Source organism: Grammomys surdaster, unplaced genomic scaffold (genome assembly GCF_004785775.1).
Source record: "Grammomys surdaster isolate TR1022 unplaced genomic scaffold, NIH_TR_1.0 127, whole genome shotgun sequence".
Classification (NCBI taxonomy): domain Eukaryota; kingdom Metazoa; phylum Chordata; class Mammalia; order Rodentia; family Muridae; genus Grammomys; species Grammomys surdaster.
In genome coordinates this window covers 8973140-8991433 of record NW_021604585.1, presented here as the reverse complement: position 1 = coordinate 8991433, position 18294 = coordinate 8973140, and the positions used below count along the sequence as shown (strand labels likewise).

The 18294-nt window shown below is 43.1% G+C and overlaps 1 protein-coding gene across 2 annotated transcripts in view; it reads right to left on the bottom strand.

The window, feature by feature from the left end:
* The window catches only part of Rad51b (RAD51 paralog B), a 502623-nt gene that overhangs the window by 149159 nt on the left and 335170 nt on the right, over positions 1-18294 (bottom strand). For both annotated transcript variants that reach the window (XM_028789606.1, XM_028789609.1), the window contains exon 8: positions 329-425. In XM_028789606.1, coding sequence (XP_028645439.1) covers positions 329-425 — 97 coding nt within the window. The remainder of the gene's footprint in view (positions 1-328; positions 426-18294) is intronic.

The window sequence follows — 18294 nt, the reverse complement described above, 5'->3', positions numbered from 1 at the left end:
CGTCACGGGGCCACTGGAAAAGGTGGTGCTGTAGCATCAGTCTCAGAAACAGTCAGCAACTGGTTAGGGGAACACTGCAGCGGGGTAACAAGACTCCATCCATGGGGGCATGATGGATGGGTATGAAGATGCCTCAAAGGGAACTCACTCAGAGACAGCAAAAGACAAGAACCGAGCAGCTGCCCGGCAAGATGTCCAAGCCTAAATCACCAGGCTCCAGCCAGCAGCACTGACCGGAGTCCAGTAGCCAAGTCTCCCAGCTCTCAACAGGAGGCCAGAGACTGTAAGTCAGTGTCACGTTTCAGTCTCCCCAGGACAGATCCTTTACCTTCAGACAGGGACAAGTCATCAGCAGGAGACACCAGGTCTGCTGGAGAGGGGAGGGCTCCACTCAGATGGGTCGTAATTTGATTCGTCAAGATAACCTGTGAACAGACAGGGAGAACGGAGGGGGGAGGGAGAAGAAAGAGAGAAGACCAGATTAATTATCAGAGCTATCAAAAGGCAGGCTGTGGTTTAGGACTTAGAATGATAAGCCAGGTAGGAAAACCCCTGCTTGAACTGTCAGCAGCTTATCTTCAGGCAGGGCCTATCGTTATTCAGACCCAGAGAGCAGAAGCAGGTGGGCTTTCCTCAGAGCTTAAATGGCTGATGGATTCACCCCAGATGCTGAGCAAGCTGAGGAGTGGTACAATATTAGCTAAACGCAGGGAGCAAATCAGCATGAAGAAGCATCTGTGCACGTTTTATAGAACTTATCAATTTTGAAAACTGCCTCCCAAATCTAAGATCATGCTGGTACTGATTTTAATGTCATCATTTAAAGTCTGGAAGTCAGCAGCTTCTCCCCATTACCCCCAACAACAGTTTTATTTCCACATTTATGAAGCAGGAATAAGACTCAACTCTAAAAGAACACAGGTTCCTTTTAGATTAGTTGATGTAGCAAAAGAAGTGCAGTTTCGCTAGACATACATGAACGCGATTTTATTAAAAAATAGAGTTTGCAGCACTTAAAATTCCAGGAAAAGATTTTAAACTGCGGAGCTCATATCACCCAAGTCTATACAATGCTTTTATATTTGGTATCAAAAACTTTCTTTTCCTTAAAAATTTTCACTAATAAAATCTATTCTATTGTTTAACAATGTAAAGAAAGAATAAAAAAATAATTCTCTATTAGAAAATTCCAAGAACACAATCATTTTCAAAAATTCTGCATGAGGTTCCCATCACGAGAAGGAATCCTTGGACACTTGAAGGAAACTTGTTGGTCACCTGAAGGAAACATCCTCATGCACACAATTCGGTGCTTGGCATGTGTACCTAGTAGAATTGTCTTGGTCTGTTGTGAGGGTTAGCTTATAAGTTTGCCATCCAGATATTAACAGAATAATCTCCTTTTTAAAATTTCTTGCGGTTCTGGGGATTGAACCCAGGGCTTTGTGAATGCTAGCCAAGTGCTCTATCTCTAGCTACATTGTAAGACTTCCACATAACATGGCTATTCTACTCCACCTTTGTCACCATGGACCATTGCTACACACAATCCTTAACCAATTAGTACCCATGGTGGCTTAATCCAGGGGTGAGGGAGGACAAGGTTGACGAGATCGGGTTAATAGCTGAGGGGCTTTATTAGCAGAGACAAGCTCTTAGGGTCGTCAGTGTTGTTGAGACCCATGACTTCAGCTGTCTGTATACTTTCTAGGAGTGCAGAGCAGGCTCCGGGAATCTGTACAGTATTCACTGTTCTCATATCTCAGTCTTTCATTTTGCTACTTCTCATCCAGACTGGTAAGACTTACATGAGCTGACGTCAGTAAACATATCCCCAAATAACAGCTATTTATGTACAAGACTACTAATCACAAAATATATTCACCTCTCACTTAATAATACATAGTATAAACTTTAGAGTTCAATATAGCTGGATTCAATTGTGACTTTGACATTCTGGACCCTGGAAAAGTCATTGTTGATTCCCATGTTCTACATACAAAATGATATCTTATAGATATATAATAATATCTTATAGAATTTTTATTTGAATTGAGACAATCAATATAAGGTACTTAATGGAATGCTTGGGAGTAAGTAAATGTTCAATAAATGTGCAGAAGCCACTACAATTATTCTAGAAGGATGACATGTGTGTTAATGACATACTGTGCTTCAGACATTGGTTCTAGTAACTGAACAATAAATCACATCAGAAATTAGTTTTTTGGCAGGTCATTCTCACCAAACTTAGTCTTTTTTTTTTTAAGTTAACCACACATTTTTGTTATAAAAGTTCTAGAGAAATTAGTGATCTTACAGAGAACTCATGTTCAGTTCCTAGCACCTACATGCTTGCTCCCAACCACTTGTAACTCCAGTTACTGAGATCTGTCGCCCTCTTTTGGCTGTAGCAGGAACTGTATGCATATAATGCATATAGGAAAGACACTCATTCACATAAAATAATAAATTGACTATTTAAAAACCTTATGTGAAACTACCACAGTAGGAAAGATAATTAGTTGGGACAAAGCCAATTAGACAACATTGAACATTTCTCTGATAGTAACATGCACCTTATCTACCAAGGAGCAAAATAATGCATGTTCTAGTTTGTTGTTGTTGTTGTTTGTGTGTTTTTATTTTATTTGTTTGTGTTTTAAATTGTGACTTCTGAAAAGTCTAGTTAAATAGTCTTGATTTTTTATTAAAATCTTTTATTAGCATATATTCTTTGTATAAAATGATGCGTATAATAATGACATTTTCTTTTCTAAAATTTATTTCTTTTGAGAGAGAGAGTATCACTATGTTGTTCAGTATGTCCTGGAATTCATTATGGAGATCAGGATATACCCTTGAGAGCTAGGATTAAAGTGCATGACACCATGCCCCATGCAACAATGGTGTTTTCATTCACGTATATCAGTGACTACACTCAGAGGCCCCCTGTCACGCTTATTGGTTCAGTTTTCTGTAGGCATGAAGGCTGATTCCTCTGAACAATTTAAAGGTTATTTTTAGTTGGTTAGAAACATAGTAATAAAAACTGAGCTTTAACTTTTGTGGGATTCTTCCAGATGATGGCTTGGCTAGAATGACTAGAACTCTAGGAATGTGTCAACAGAATATAACCCCCATACACACACACAGGCACAGACACACACACACGTATGGCTTCACTAAATATAGTACCTATCATGTAAAGCAAAGCCTGTCACCATATATATTGGGGACATGAAGAGGAAAGGGAGCTACATGGCTTCTCCAGAAATGTATACATGAATGAGAAGACATCAGCTAAAATATTTCCATCACTTGTTTTCAAGTTTGTTCTTGTAACAGAAGGTTCCAAAAATGAGACGCTTTCACTGTGTGGAGTGGATAATAGTCAGCAAATCTCCAGCAGGCTACAGATTGCTTCAAAAATGTGTGGCCTGAGTTTGGGTACAGCCCCAGCGTCAGAACACTTGCCTCCTAGGTGAGAGGATCAGGGTTGATCCCCAACATAAGAATGACAGGGTGGGGAGGGTAAACAATGGGTTTCCACTGAAACAGTAGATGAAAAAGCAGCCTTTTCTCCCTTCTAAGAGGCTCTGCTGATTATCTCCCCCTTGTTATCATGAGTCTTAAAGCCAAATCACCAAAGGTTCCCACCGCCTGGAAACCCGGGAGCTTGCTAATCATAGCATCTGATGGAATTGTGTGGTTTTGTAAATCTGTGTTTAGCAAAATGATGGAACAGAAACACATCCAAAAGCATCAATTACAAATAATCACAACTTGGACAGAAGCCTACAGATATGTTTTTCACGGAGGCAATTTGGACATGTGAAAAGTATGCTCTTAAAATACCTTATAAAATACTACTGTGGAGTTATAAACAGAGTCTTAACACTGTCTGGATTCTGAAATGAGTTCCAACTGACACTTCCGAGGGCTTTTCATAAACTTTGTTCCACCGGAGCAACTGGGGCTTCTGATATTGGACATAAATTTGTGTGAGAGCAGTTTGCACAGAGGTTTAAGACAGTGGGTTTGGAATTAGGAAGACTGAAGTTCAGATGTTGGCTCTATTGTTCCTGACCTATGTGACACTGGCCAGTATCATAAATTTTCTGGCTGTGATAAACTTTACTCCTAGGAGCTTTAGGATTAGAGTAGATGATTTACTTAAAATCTTTCACACAGTACTCAACCCAGAGCAAACGGTATATCCCTATCACTGTCCGCAGTTATCCATGGCTGATTCTGCTTTGCTTGTTTAGAGGTCTCATGCCCAGCTTTACATAGTAGCCTGTTAGTATGTACAATGTGTACTTTTTGTATCCGTTAAGAAAGTTTTTTAATGGTTTCTCATATATTAAAAAAATAACAAATAAAAGTCTATGATCCCTTTGTAGAGCACACACTCACTGCTGACAAAGAACATACATTGCTATTTATATCTTTAAGAGCAATAAAACTTGAATTGGAAGTGCATCTGTTATTTTCCCCATTTCCTTAAAAGCGTGGCTAATTGAAAACACGGCATATGCACATCACCATCAGCTATAACTACAAAGCCAGAGAGGGACTCTTAGACAAAAGGGAAGATATGAGATTTAATGATCATGGTTTCATCTGGAATCAGGAAGAGACTGAATCTGGCTCAATGTTTACTTAGGAGAACACATCCTCCCACTGTGTGGGGAGACATGGATCCCTGCAAGTTACACAGCAACTACTGTCTTGACTCTCTCTCTCTTTTTTTTTCATGGAGAGATCACTGACTTGTTTTCTAGCATTGTCATGGCTATAGGATACATAAAACTTACATTTGTATACAAAATGCACCCTCATAGAATGGAGCACAGACTATGTCTCCCACTGCTAATGCTCCCTTCCAACAGAAAGAGGGGGTCATTCCTTCCTTCAAAGACAAGTCTCCATGCCACGTGCACCATGGCTCCAGGGATGAACCTGACTATAGTGGTAAGAAAATGAATAAAAGACAGACAGATGGGTACATGGACAAAAACCTGGGACAGTGTCTGAGCTCTCACCTGGAGGGTCTATTACGTAGAGCTGACCAGAGTAGTGGGGTTATTGAATACAGATGAACAAAGACGTGGGGGTATTACATACAGATAAACAAGGAAGCAGGGTTTATGGGGTACAGCTGGAGCAAAGGGACTGACTGTAAACACCTATATATAGAGAGAGCTATGGTTGATAGTTTCAGCATACATTGCCAACATTGCACTTGGTCTCCTGATGCAGGCTTGGCTGACCGTCTGAACCTGAGGCTATGGGGTCCTTGACATAGCTGTGCTTCTGTCAACAGCACACATTCACTCGCGACTTCTCTCACTCAGGGCTTCCTCTGCTTCCTACATGGCTCATTCCAAGTTTCCTCCCACACCATCTTCTATAAATAGATCCTGTCCATCTTTTTGAGCACCTTGGCACAATACTTCTGTGTGCACAGTTTAAGGAAATAATGAACTTCTCTAGAGAGAATTAAATTCAAGGTACATGTTCATAAACAACACAATAGGCCCTGCTGTCACAGGGAAGACTTGGGCATTAGAGGAAAGAGACGGGAACTAGTTAGGAAGATGGCTGGAAAATCGATGTAGTTTAGGTCAGAAGACAGAGGGTTCTGGTCATTCACAAAACCATATATACACAAACAAAATATATGACTCACTTCCATTAAGTATTAAGTCAACTGTCAAATGCTTTGATATCAGAGGGTGGGAGCAGAAGCTGGTCATCAGGCCTAAAGGTCAAGCAGGGGACTTGAGCATCTAAGCCCAACTCTCTACTAGTCTATGAGCCCAGTACAGACAGCCTGCCTTCAGCTGAACTATCTTTAGCTATACTCTGATGATTCAAGGTTATACTCACACCATTCTCTAGGTTATTGACCCTGATCTAGAATAATTTTGCTTTATTTGGCCTCTTAAGTATCAAGCTTGATCTACTCCACACTGAAGGATTAGAAGTATTAGTGTTGAGCTTTCAATTGTAGCCAATCAAGTATACCATAGCCGACCATGAGTATACTACAGCCGACCATGAGTATACCATAGCCAACCATGAGTATACCATAGCCAACCATGAGTATACCATAGCCGACCATGAGTATACTATAGCCGACCACGAGTATACTATAGCCGACCATCAGTATACCATAGCCGACCATCAGTATACCATAGCTTACTACGAGTATCAACATCAGTTGGAGAGAAAAGAATGAAGGACTGCCACCTTTGATAGAAGAAGTGCCTTTTACTCAACTCTTAGGAGATAATAAAAAAAGATAAAGTTTGTAGTCAGCAGGGGCAGAATAGGTAGAATGTAATATCTGATCTTGTTTAGCAGCAGATGAAATCCTAATGGCCAGCAAACTAGTAACTTAATATTTATAACTCAATTAAATATTTCTTAATTCTTTGAGAATTTCATATGATGTATTTTGATGATCACATTCATCCCCGACACACTCCTCCCTGATCCACCTCCCACCTCTCTATCCCTCCAACTTCCTGTGTGTGGTTTTTTTTTTTTTTTTTTAAATAACTGACTCCAATTTGTGCTGTCTGTATATTCCTGGGCTTGGGGCCATCCACTGGAGCAAGGTGACTACCAGTGACAACCCTCTTAAAGAAAAAATGTCTCTCTTTCTCTCATAAGACATCAATTGTCCATAGCTCCTCAGGTAGGGGTAGGGACTTATGAATCCTTCTCTCTCCAGGCTACAATGCTGACTGGCATGATACTGTACAAGTCTTGCACAGGCAACTACAGCTGCTGAGAGTTTGTAAGCACAGCCGTCCTTGAAAGTTCAGAAGATATCACTTCACTGTGGGGCTGTGAAAGGACAACTTGGTTTCTGGTGTGGCACAGGCCTTGAACCCTGGACCTCAATGGGGCAACGGCAGGAGTTCAGCCATGCCCCCAGACCCCAGGCTCCTGACACACCATTCACCCATGATTTTCACTCATGTTGGGCAATACAGCCCCTCCCTAAGAGAAGTTTGTATCGCCTAGTACAGGTAGAGGGCATGACTACAGGCCTCAGCCTCAAGAGATTTACATACTAATGAGATACCTGAAGGCCAGAGGGCGTAGCCAATTAAGCATTCTTCCCCAGACCCTCCTCCCTCCCTATTTAAGTCAGGTCCGCCCTGACCTAAGTGGGGGTGCATCCAGATCCATCTACCATCTGCCCTCGTTTCTCTCGGCTGTGGGCCGACTGGTCGCGCGACCACACACCCCCAGTCTCAGTCCTTTTGTGGCCTCTCAGCGGCATCTGCGAGCCCAAGGGCTTGAGACCAGTTGGTCCCCATGCAGTCTGTCACAGTTCAGAGTGGCAGAAGTGGGAGAATTCAACTGAGTTCCCTCCACGAGGCCCTGGGCAGATGCCTTGGGGCTCGCACCTGGGCGTGAGAGAATCTCATTCTGAAGTTCTGCTGGAGGGGGGGGGGGAGGCACAGAGCTCTTGGATTGGGAGCCCCGGACAAGAAGGCTTGCAGGGATCGACTGGTCTCAGACTCCTGGGCTCCCAGGCACCACTGGAAGCTACAGAAGAGTTGAGACTGGGGCTATGCGGGCTGGACTGGCCTGCAGCTGAGAGGGGCAAGAGGGAAAGGGAGAGGGAGAGGGAGCCCACCGGGTGAGACTCTTGGTTTGTTACTTCCTTGGTAGGGTCAGCTATCTTGGTTGAATCGGAGGTTCCCATTGCTGGAAAGTAGAGAAGCTCTCCAGGCAAGAGATTAAGCCGCTGCAGCTATGGTGGCAGTGTTAAAGGCCTTCTCCGTGGCTCCCCCACGGCGGGCCCCCCAAAGACATGAAGGAGTCTGTGGGTTTTTCAGGCTTTATTTTCATAGTGGATGGTAGATGGATCTGGATGCACCCCCACTCAGGTCAGGGCGGACCTGACTTAAATAGGGAGGGAAGAGGGTCTGGGGAGGAATACTTATTTGGCTATACCCTCTGGCCTTCAGGTATCTCTTCAGTATGTAAATCTCTTGAGGCTGAGGCCTATAGTCACCTTCTACCTGTGCTGGGTGATGCAAACCTCTCTTAGGGAGGGGCTGTATTGCCCTACATGAGTGAAAATCATGGGTGAATGGTGTGTCAGGAGCCTGGGGTCTGGGGGCGTGGCTGAGCACCTGCCGTTGCCTCATTGAGGTCCAGGGTTCGAGGCCTGTGCCACACCAGAAACCAAGTTATCTTTTCACGGCCCAACACTTCACTTTCATCTTCCCTGACCTCTGATACTTACAAACCTTCTGTCTCCTTTCCTTCAATGGTCTATAAACCCTGAGGAGAGAGTATGATATAGACAGATACCTCATTTGTGGGTGAGCACCCCCTGATATTTACTTTCTGCACTTTGACCAGCTGTGAGTTTCTGTATTAACCACCATCGAATGTACAGACAAACTTTTTGGATGGAGTCTCAGAGTGGCACTAACCTACAGGGAGGAAGGTTAGAGAACAGTTTGATACTATGTCCACTTAGTAAATGAACAGGAGTAAGCTCACCCATGGGGGCTGTGAGCACCCCATCATGGGTTCTCAGCCACATTTACAGTACCTGGCATGTGTTTCCTTCTGTGGATCGGGCTTTAAATCTAATCAGAAATTTGGGCTATCCCATAACATTTATTCCACTATCATAACCATGGGCATTTCTTACCATGAGGTTCATTGTTTGCAGTTCCCAGGATTTCCAGGGCCATATCTATGTAAGTCTATTGATGACTTTTTTTTTATCTCAGTGGCCTACGTAGCCTCTAACAGTACTATGAAAGCTAGCCAGTAGAGTAAGCTGAACAATGTGTGCAGTGTCTTCATCAAAAGGGTTTTATCATCAAGTTCTAGTGGGCAACTAGGAACAATGACAATAAGTTGCATTGTTTGGGGTCTCTAGGATACCTCTGATCAAGAACTTGAGGTGAGGGATGACATTAACGTCAATACAGTCCCCCCCCCTCTCTGTCACACACACACACACACATACACACACACACACATATACACACTCATTCATTCAAAGCTTATAAAATAGTAGCTTTCCACATGGCTTTTTCAAACAAGTTAGACATTTTTTTTTAAATCATGAATATGACAAATGATACCATTCACTCTGTGTGTGGCATGTTAGAGACAGATTTTATCATCTCCATTTTCCACTGAGAGAAGCAGTCACCTGCCTGAGTTCAACATCCCAGATGACAGGAGGGGCATATAGGTTTTCTTGATATTCCTCCTTCCTAAAGCAAAAGTAGGAAGAGGAGAGAGGGTCTCTGAACCCAGGTCTATTTAGCAGGGGACTTCTCCATGCCTTGAAGGGCTGGATTAGAGAATTCAATCTATTAGTTATGAACTATGGGCTCTCACAGCCAGACATGCACTAAAAGACTGTCCCAAATCAGTTGCTATCAAGCCACTAGTAATACTAATACATAACTCTGAGCCACACGGGCAAACACCTATGGTTTCTCGAAAGACAAGCATGCAAGAGTCTACATAATTGTGTCAAGTTTTCTGACACGTTGGACTGGTCATTTCTGAAGCTACAGGTATCTTGAAAACTAAACTCTTCACAGAACTCCTGTCTATTTGCAGCAGAGTTCAAAGGGTAGATTAGAAAGAGAAAACATCACGTGACCTCAGGCATCTCAAGGAGTTCTTTGCCCAGAACACCACTTCCTCCTCTGCCCACTCCCTTGCAGAAAATGACCACAGCCTGCTCCAAAGAATCAGTGAAGTTTCAAAATCACCTTAACTGAATCAGGAGGGCTAGGTGCTGTGATTGTAAATAGGCAGCCCGCTGAAGAACAGAGCCAAAGGGAGAGAGACCCTGACCAGAATTCGGGCACCAACTCTACTCACCGCCAGCCAGGTACAAGTACAGTGCTTTCAAAATGATGAGGCATGGCCTTTCCTGGGATCCGAAGGCAAAATCATTCTTTTTGTACTGAAAATGGTCTATCTGTTCCAGGAACATTTTTTAAATATTACTTTTTGTACCTTAAAGCATCCTAATTGCAGATATGACAGTGACCTGGTCATTTTACCCAAACAAAGCCTTGGGTGAGTCAGGCATTCTGAATTTTGATCCCAGATCTGTTAAAACTTGCAGAATGCTTTGCTCTTAAGAAGACAGAGGCAGGAACTTTCCTGTGCGAAGCTGTTCAGGTTCATTGAGCCCTTTCATCGCCAAGGCTTGAGAAAGGCCCTGGACTGGTTTTTCAGCATGCTCTACTCTTGCTTCCTGATCATGACAGTGTCTGGTCAACACTCCTGCTCCCAGAGAGCCCCTGGGAGAGGCAAACAGAAGAAAGAGAGTGAGCAAGGAAAGCACTTTCTCCTCTCTCCATCTCTCTCCGTCTCTCTCCGTCTCTCTCTATCACACCCGCACACCCTCTCTCTCTCTCTCTGTGTTGTGTGTGTGTATGGAAATGGATTAAGAACAGAGTAGGCTCACCATCAGGTCCAAACATGGGCCCCCACCCCTCCCACTCTCTTCCTACCCACTTCCATCTTTGGAAAGAGATATCCAGCATTTGTTGAGGAAAACTCAGACTAAATATTCTGGAATTTGAGTATCACAAAAAAAAAAAAGGTTTTTACTATTCACTGGCTTAGTTTTGCCAAGCTCTGGAAAATTATAAATCATTCCATGATGAAAAATAAAGATCATTTTTCCCAGCTTCACCTCAGAGAATACCAACTATCAGCTCTAGAATGAAGAACTGATAAGGCTTTAGGACATTGGTCTGCTATTTCCATTGTGAAGGGCTGAATGCAGGACAACGGCTATCTGGGAAAATGCGAACACCGCTGTCAGGGCTTTTCTTTTTGAAATATTTGTCATAAAACACCAAGCTTCAATTTGGTCTGAAGAAAATGCCTGTGGGATTCCAGTGGCCTGCCTATATTTAGTTTTGGCTCTGACATGAATCTGCTGTGCAATCTGGGAAATGTGCCTAACTCTTCTGTTCTTTAAAGTGTTGAGTTCACAAAAGAGATGGAGAGAATTAATATATTTTGATGGCTGTTAGTAGAAGGGGCTACAAAGAAAAAATGTTAACATGTTAGTTCTGCTGTTGTACACAAAACCCCAGGACTGCCATGGCCTCTCACCATCTTCAGCCTTAAGTAAGTTGCTCGGTCCAGAGGTAACTGAGAGCAGCTGAGGAAAAAGAGAGGGAAAAACAGAGAGAGAGAGAGAGAGAGAAAGAGAGAGAGAGAGAGAGAGAGAGAGAGAGAGAGAGAGCTTGGGCATATTTGAATTCATGGTGCAAAGACCTCAATTCACACTCTTCAGGGTGATCTGGGAATACAGATCTCTCTAGTGGACTGGCTTCCTCAATTGTTGCCCTCCCTGAGTCGCAGAACTAATAGGTGCTAAGGTCATTGAGACCAAGGAGCAACAAACTGATATTTAACTAGAGCTCACCGTGCCTGTGGCCACAGCATCACAGTTGCTAGCTACGGGGGTTTCCCCCTGGAGTGTACACCCTGGGAGAATCAGACCAAAGCAATCCACAGCCAAGCTGGAGAGAACTGAATTGCTGATCAGGAGAGTCCCTGGAGGAAATACAGGCTCCGTGTGAGGGGTGGCACATATGGAGGGACGCTAAATTTCCTCAGCTTTCCATGCTCACCTGTCCAGTCACAGAGGGCATCACTAAGAGTTCTACTCCCATCATCTCTATCATTGAGTCCAGAGAGATGGATGAGGAAGGACAGTATCTGCCATTTGTTCACACCAGGTATGGGGTAACTGTGCTGCATGATGGTGAAGCTTTCTCTTTGGTCTACTTACCCCCAGAATGTACACTCCAGGGGAAATCTGTGGCCAGCAACTGTGGTGCTGTGGTCCATAGGTATGGTGAGCTCTAGTTGTATATCGGCCCTAGTGAGCTGACATTAGCACCTGTTAGTTCTGGGTCTGGGGTGGGGTGGGAAGGTGGTGGCAACAGTTGAGGAACCACAAGTAGCAGGCCAGTGTGCTGTTTCCACCTCTAGCCCAACCTGGCGGTATTGGGCCCACTGCAGGAAATGACACAGTCTCTTAGTTAGTTGTGACAGGGTAACCACTGTGGCTTCTAATGGTATATTTGCCAACTATATCAAATACTGCAGTTAGCATGAGGCCAAGAAAGGCTGGCTACCTAGGTGTGGAAAAGAAGGTGGCCAATCATCAGATGGCTCTGAGGTTCACACGGATGTGAAAGAAACTTTCCTACCAGCTGTGCTGTGCATTTTCTGTGGCAGAGTCACTGTGCATGAAGTTTGTTTGGCTGTATTTGCCCACTTCCTCATCCCTGCCTACTGAGCTCTTCAGACAGGCAGGGAGGTGAATTTCCAGCCCCCTCCCTCCTCAAGTTTCTGATGACCTTTTTGGGTGTTTTTGTTACTTGTGGTGCTTTCTATTCACGTGTATGCCTTGGTGCTGGGGATTCCCCTCCCTTTGGTTTGCAAGGAGGGTTAGAAAGACACAGCTTTGTGATAAGTACAATCATAGATGGCTGGTACTAACTCACTTCCTCTCCTTACATTCATTTGGGGCCAAGAAAAATAGTTCTGTTGAGTCATTTGCTCCCCAAAGAGACTGAAGATATAGCTCTTGGGAGAGTCCAACTTCATCAAGACCAACTTTGATCCTCCAGCCTAATGTATGCTTATTGTAGACAGGAGCTAAGCTCAGAGGAACCTCAGAAACGTCCTGTGGGGCACACAACAGTATTAGGTTCCCTGTTTGTATCTCTATGTTCCCAACATAAATGGTGTGACATCCTAGCCATCATGGGCTCGCCAAACTCACTGACTGGGCAGATCTCATTCTCTCCATCTCCAGAGTGAATCTGTAGCATGAAACTTTGTCCACCATTGTTCAAAGGTTGGTTAACTGGTCTACCTAGAAGTTCCCAAGTCAGCAGCTTTATCAGATGCTCACATACAAAAACTGTTTCATGTCCTCGAAGATGGACAGTTGTATAAGTTATCATTTTTGAGGCAGAATGATACCATGATTCTACATCCACATTTAGAAGACATTGATATAGACACAAACAGGGACAATTCACAATTAGACAGAGTCAACAAACGAGAGACACATGAAGAATAGGTCAAGAACAAATATAGGAAGTGGCCAAATATTTACCTAGTAGCTTTGGTGTGGCACTCTCCAACATGATCACTAGTGAGCAAACCCCTAGTCAGATGCTACAGGCTCACTGAAGTGGGTATCCTGGCAACGGTTCATCTCTTGGACCTGAGGTACAAGGCCCAATGCCAGATGACAAACCAGTTTCTTCTCTGGTGACCTGGAAATAGCCATCTGGAGCAGAGTCTGAGAGGAAATATGAGGCCCTGGCAGGCCTCAGAGTTGCTGGAGGTGATGATTAGGCATGTGCAATGTCCACTGGCTCATCTTACCAATATAACTACATATTGGAGCCAATATCTTATGTATCTCCCTCCCTTGTTTTCAGATGCCTTTTTGGCACCACTCATCTGACATCATTAACATGAGTAATGGCATTTTTATACCTTTCAGAGTTCATTCACAGACTGGTCTTAGCTGATCCTTAGTGTATGAGGGAAACTGAGAACTCACTCAGGTAGCCATCATGGTTAGATGGGTAGGCAGGCTCTGGAATCAAACATCCTGGCTCCCTTCTCTTAACAGTAGTGGAATACCAGGGTCATACTTAGGTAGATCATTTGCTTTCCCTATGCTGCATTTTCCTGAGCTGCATAACTGGGTTAGCAATTATCCCTATTGTGAAGACAAAGGAGAGCATATGAAGTACTTTTTAAAAAGCCTGACACTTGATAGGTACCTAATGAACATTACCTTTGCTATGACAGGTTCCTCTTTGGACCCTGTTTATGTCTCACTGTTCACTTCTTCTGGTTCTCACTCTTCCCATCCCAAAGGCCCCAGTCTGAAAACGCCTTCCCTTCACTCTTCCTTAAGTTTTTGTATTTCAGAGTCCAGGAGAATCCTCCACTCTTTGGTGAAAATCTTCCCAAATATTTGAGCCTCAACTAATTTCTCAGCTTTTAACATACCTATTTCAGCATCAGTATTAAGGAACTTACTACAAGAATTTTTCTCAATGCTTCATGTGTTATTTTTCTTTTAACAAGACTTAACGGAAATATTTCTTGGTCTCAAAGGAGTCCAAGAAGGGGAAGTCAGTTAAGCCAAGCCATCTATGATGGTACTCATCATAAAGATTTGTCTTTCTAATCCATGTAAACCCTTGCTTGCAGTATAAACTTCAAGGGATTTGATATTGTTCTGGGTCCCTATTCTAAATGAGGGAAGGGAGAATGGAATCCAGCTTTGATCCAGCTCTTACTATCTACAGACTACACATTGAATGCCTACCTGACATTTATTTAGCTTATTTCATCCTTTCAACCCAGCGAAGTCAACATTATCATCCTGCTTTCCTGAGATCAAACAGCATCCTGGGTCAGATTCAAATCAGTCCTATATGGCTCCCTGGTCTATATTGGTTCTTCCAAGTAAAAGTTCTTTGCATGAAAACTCATGGCTTCATGATTTACTGATTCAGTCCATCAGACAAGGCATGGTAATATCAGAGTAACCAAGTTCCATGTTGTTCAGTGCAAAATCAGATAAAGAAATCTGGGAAGACAGCTCAGTGGGTAAAGTGCTGGCTGTACAAGCCTGACCACCTAAATTCAGACCATCAGCCGATTATGGAGGCTGGGAGGCTGAGATAGGAGAATCACAGAGGGTTGCTCTCCAGCCAGTCTTGCTAATCAATGAGCTTCAGGTTCAGGGAGAGACCCTGTCTCAAAAAATAAGGTGGACCCTGTGATGCCTATGAACCACAACAATGACCATGGTATGATATACCTAAAGGTGCAACAGTGGCACTCACATCTTAGTGGTAACCAACAGATGCCTAATTGGACTTAAGTCCTGCTCAACAGGAGAGGAATCATGTCTAGTACAGGAAACCTAGTTAACTTCCTAGGGCTAGTGAGGTCATGGATCTTAGAAGGGAACCTACTGCTATCCCTTTACTAGACCAGCATAATTCCAAATTGTGTTCTAAATATCTATCCTTTAAACACAGAGAAGTCAACCTCTTACTCCTCATCAACCTCCCCCCCCACCTCTTTGCAGCAGACCATCACAGAAAATCACAACTGGTCAAAATATAGAGGAGAACAGATCATGGGGTGCCTGGCATCAGTGGATACATCAGCAACACAACACTTTCACCTAAGGCTCAGAGAATATTGCAGAAGAGAAGGGCAGAAAGAATGCAAGAATTGGAAGACCAGGAAGTCTGCTGTGAGATCATGTCTCTTGGAAATGACGGGGAAACTACATCCAGGATACTGAAACAACATGGCTACCTAATCAAGCCCCAAACGATGGCAGAGTTAATAAAGAAGGGGGAAATATCATGGGGCACCAACTCCTAGACAAAGAACTACAGGCAACTAGTGAACTAATTAATCATATAATACCAAGTGATCAGACTTGAAATAATACACATACAAGCAACACTGACTATACATGACAATTTAAACATGTGTGTGTGTATGCATGTGTGTATAAAATACAACATATATAAACATATATATACACAATGACAATCAAAGAAAAAGAGGCCATGAATTTGAGAGTGAGTAAAATGGGGAGGGAGGAGTACATAAGAGGGGTTGGAGAGAGGAAAGGGAAGGGGGAATGAGTTAATTATATTTTAATTATAGTTCTAAAAACAATATGGAAACTGATAGAGGAAGATACTGGATATCAATCTATGGCTTCCACACATCCGAATATACATATAATATCTACACACATTAGAGAGAAGGGATTTCTTAAATAAGATATTTAAGAATAAAGCAATCTTTCAGTAGGAAGGAAAGGAATGAGCCAATGGTTAGTAGTCTGCTCAGTAGACTGGGAAGGTCGAGTTTGCAGGCTGGGGAGGAACCATGCACTAGTAGGTGTGGGCAAGGGAAAGGACACAGATTCCTAGACTCTTCTTCTGTCTTGGCCACTAGCCACGCTGCTAATGCTTTCACTTCTGCTAAACTGTGATGACGAGAGTTTCAGAAGAAAAGCTGCTACATCAGAGCAGACAGACAGATGGCAAGCTGGTTAAGTATGCTGCAGTCACACACAGTATTGGGATCTGTAATACGAGTTCATGGCAGGGGCAAATTCCATGTGGACATTTGTCTTTCCAGTTTCACTTGGACCTGTAGAGACTGGCTCACCTAGGGTCTACTGAGCCATTTGAATTTGTTCTTGTTTTCCTACTTTAAGTGGCATTTGTATTTTTCAGACTGGTTACTATATACAGTAGCAATGAAAACATAATTAAAAAGATCGACTCTTGGTATGTTTGGAAATCAAGTCATGAAATATTATATTAGTGCCTTTGCTTTCTGTTGGGCCTCTGGCCTTATGGGGAAAACACAGCTTGGGTGGGGATAGCAGAGGCAGAGGTTTGTCCTTGTTTGTTTGTTTGTTTGTTTTTAATTCTTTTGTATCAAAATGCCAGTGGCGGGTTATAGCTGTTTTATTTTATGGCATACCTTGATTCTTTTAAAGAAAAGTCACAGAGAATCTGTAAGTACTGACTGTCCATTTCCACTTAGCTGATGTCTCATGGAATTCCAAATCCTCGTATGGGGATCAAGTCCTGTAGTTGACTTCCTGGAAAGGCTCACTACTGAGAAGAGATGTCTTGCTGCTTCAGATGTGGGGAACACTTGAGCTCCTTTCTCCCTGGTTACTGACAAGACAGCACTCCTTCCTGTGGACTCCTGCCCTCAGCAGGACCACAGTGAAATCACTAAATCCACGCCTTGGGCTAGTGAATCCGGGTGAGTGAGTGAGTCAATTCTCTTTAACTCTGTGGTCTCAACTTCTTGTTAGCTTATTGCAAAATTAAAGGGCACATGGAGAGTAGACCCATCAATCAGTAACCAGCGGAGGAATGAGCTCTTTGTGGAATGCGCTAAGAGCAGGAAAGATGAAGGAAAAAAAAATGAAAAGAAACCTCATGAAATGGTCACTTGTTGGGAGAACAGAGGGAAAAATTCCCCGTACACATGCAGCATTATTTAGGAAAAGTCTTATTAAAGGTTTCCTATCTCACCAGGGGAGCAAGCACAAGGATGCGACCAAAATCCCTCAATGATTTGCCCTTTATTGGTGCTCTTTTTTTTTTTTTTTGGAGGGGGGAGTGTTGCTGTATTCCACAGGCATAGTAGATATGGGCCAAGGGGCTGGGACAGTGACTCAGCAGGCCCAAGACCAGGGAAAGCGAAGCCACTATTGTTTATTAACAGACAAACAAACAAAAAACCAAATAAACATCAAATGCATGCTACAAGCTTCTACAGGCTCTGCTCAAAGCTGACCTTTCCCCAGCACCTCTTAATTCAGACCTAAAGTTTTTGAGGCCCTGCCTTCTTTAGAATACCCAGCAAATGTTATTTGATGAGGACAAACCCTGAAAAGGCCAGAGAAGAAAACCAATATTTACAGAGTGCCAATCACCATGTGCAATGCCTTGTTTAAACAATCCTCTTAAGGGACTCAGGGTATAGCTCAGAGAAAAAGTGCTTGTCTGGCATACACAGGCCCTGGTGTAAACCATGGCACTGCAATAACTTTCTGTAATAGCCATCACAGCCCTTTGACATAGATGGCATTATCTCCCTATTTTATAGATTAAAAAAAAAATACTGAGCAACTGGGTTGGAGAAATAGCTCAATCAGTAAATTAAGACTTAATTCAACCCTTACACCCACATAAAAAGCCAAGTGTGATGGTGCCCACTTGTAATCCCAGCCCTGGGGACGTGGAGATCAGCAGGCCCCTAAGGCTTGCTGGCCAGCCAATTTAGCCTAATTGACAAGTCATAAGTCCCAGCAAGAGATTCTGTCTCAAAAGAGAAGATAGGCATCTCCTAAGGAAAGACACTCAAGATTGACCTCTGGTCTACATATGTACACACACACACACACACACACACACACACAGCAAATTGCTGAGCTTGTAGCAAGCAACAACACTGTGTGACTATAGAATAATCTTTTGTAACTTAGATGATACCTTTCAGGAAATCTACTGTTACATCCTAAATCCCACTGGCAGGAATGAAAAACAGGTAGTGATGGGAATGGCATCATGGTAACTCACCAGCATAAACTTTCCATGCTGACATTTTCCTAATCAGTTTCTTCTCCAAGACAACTCATTATAGAAG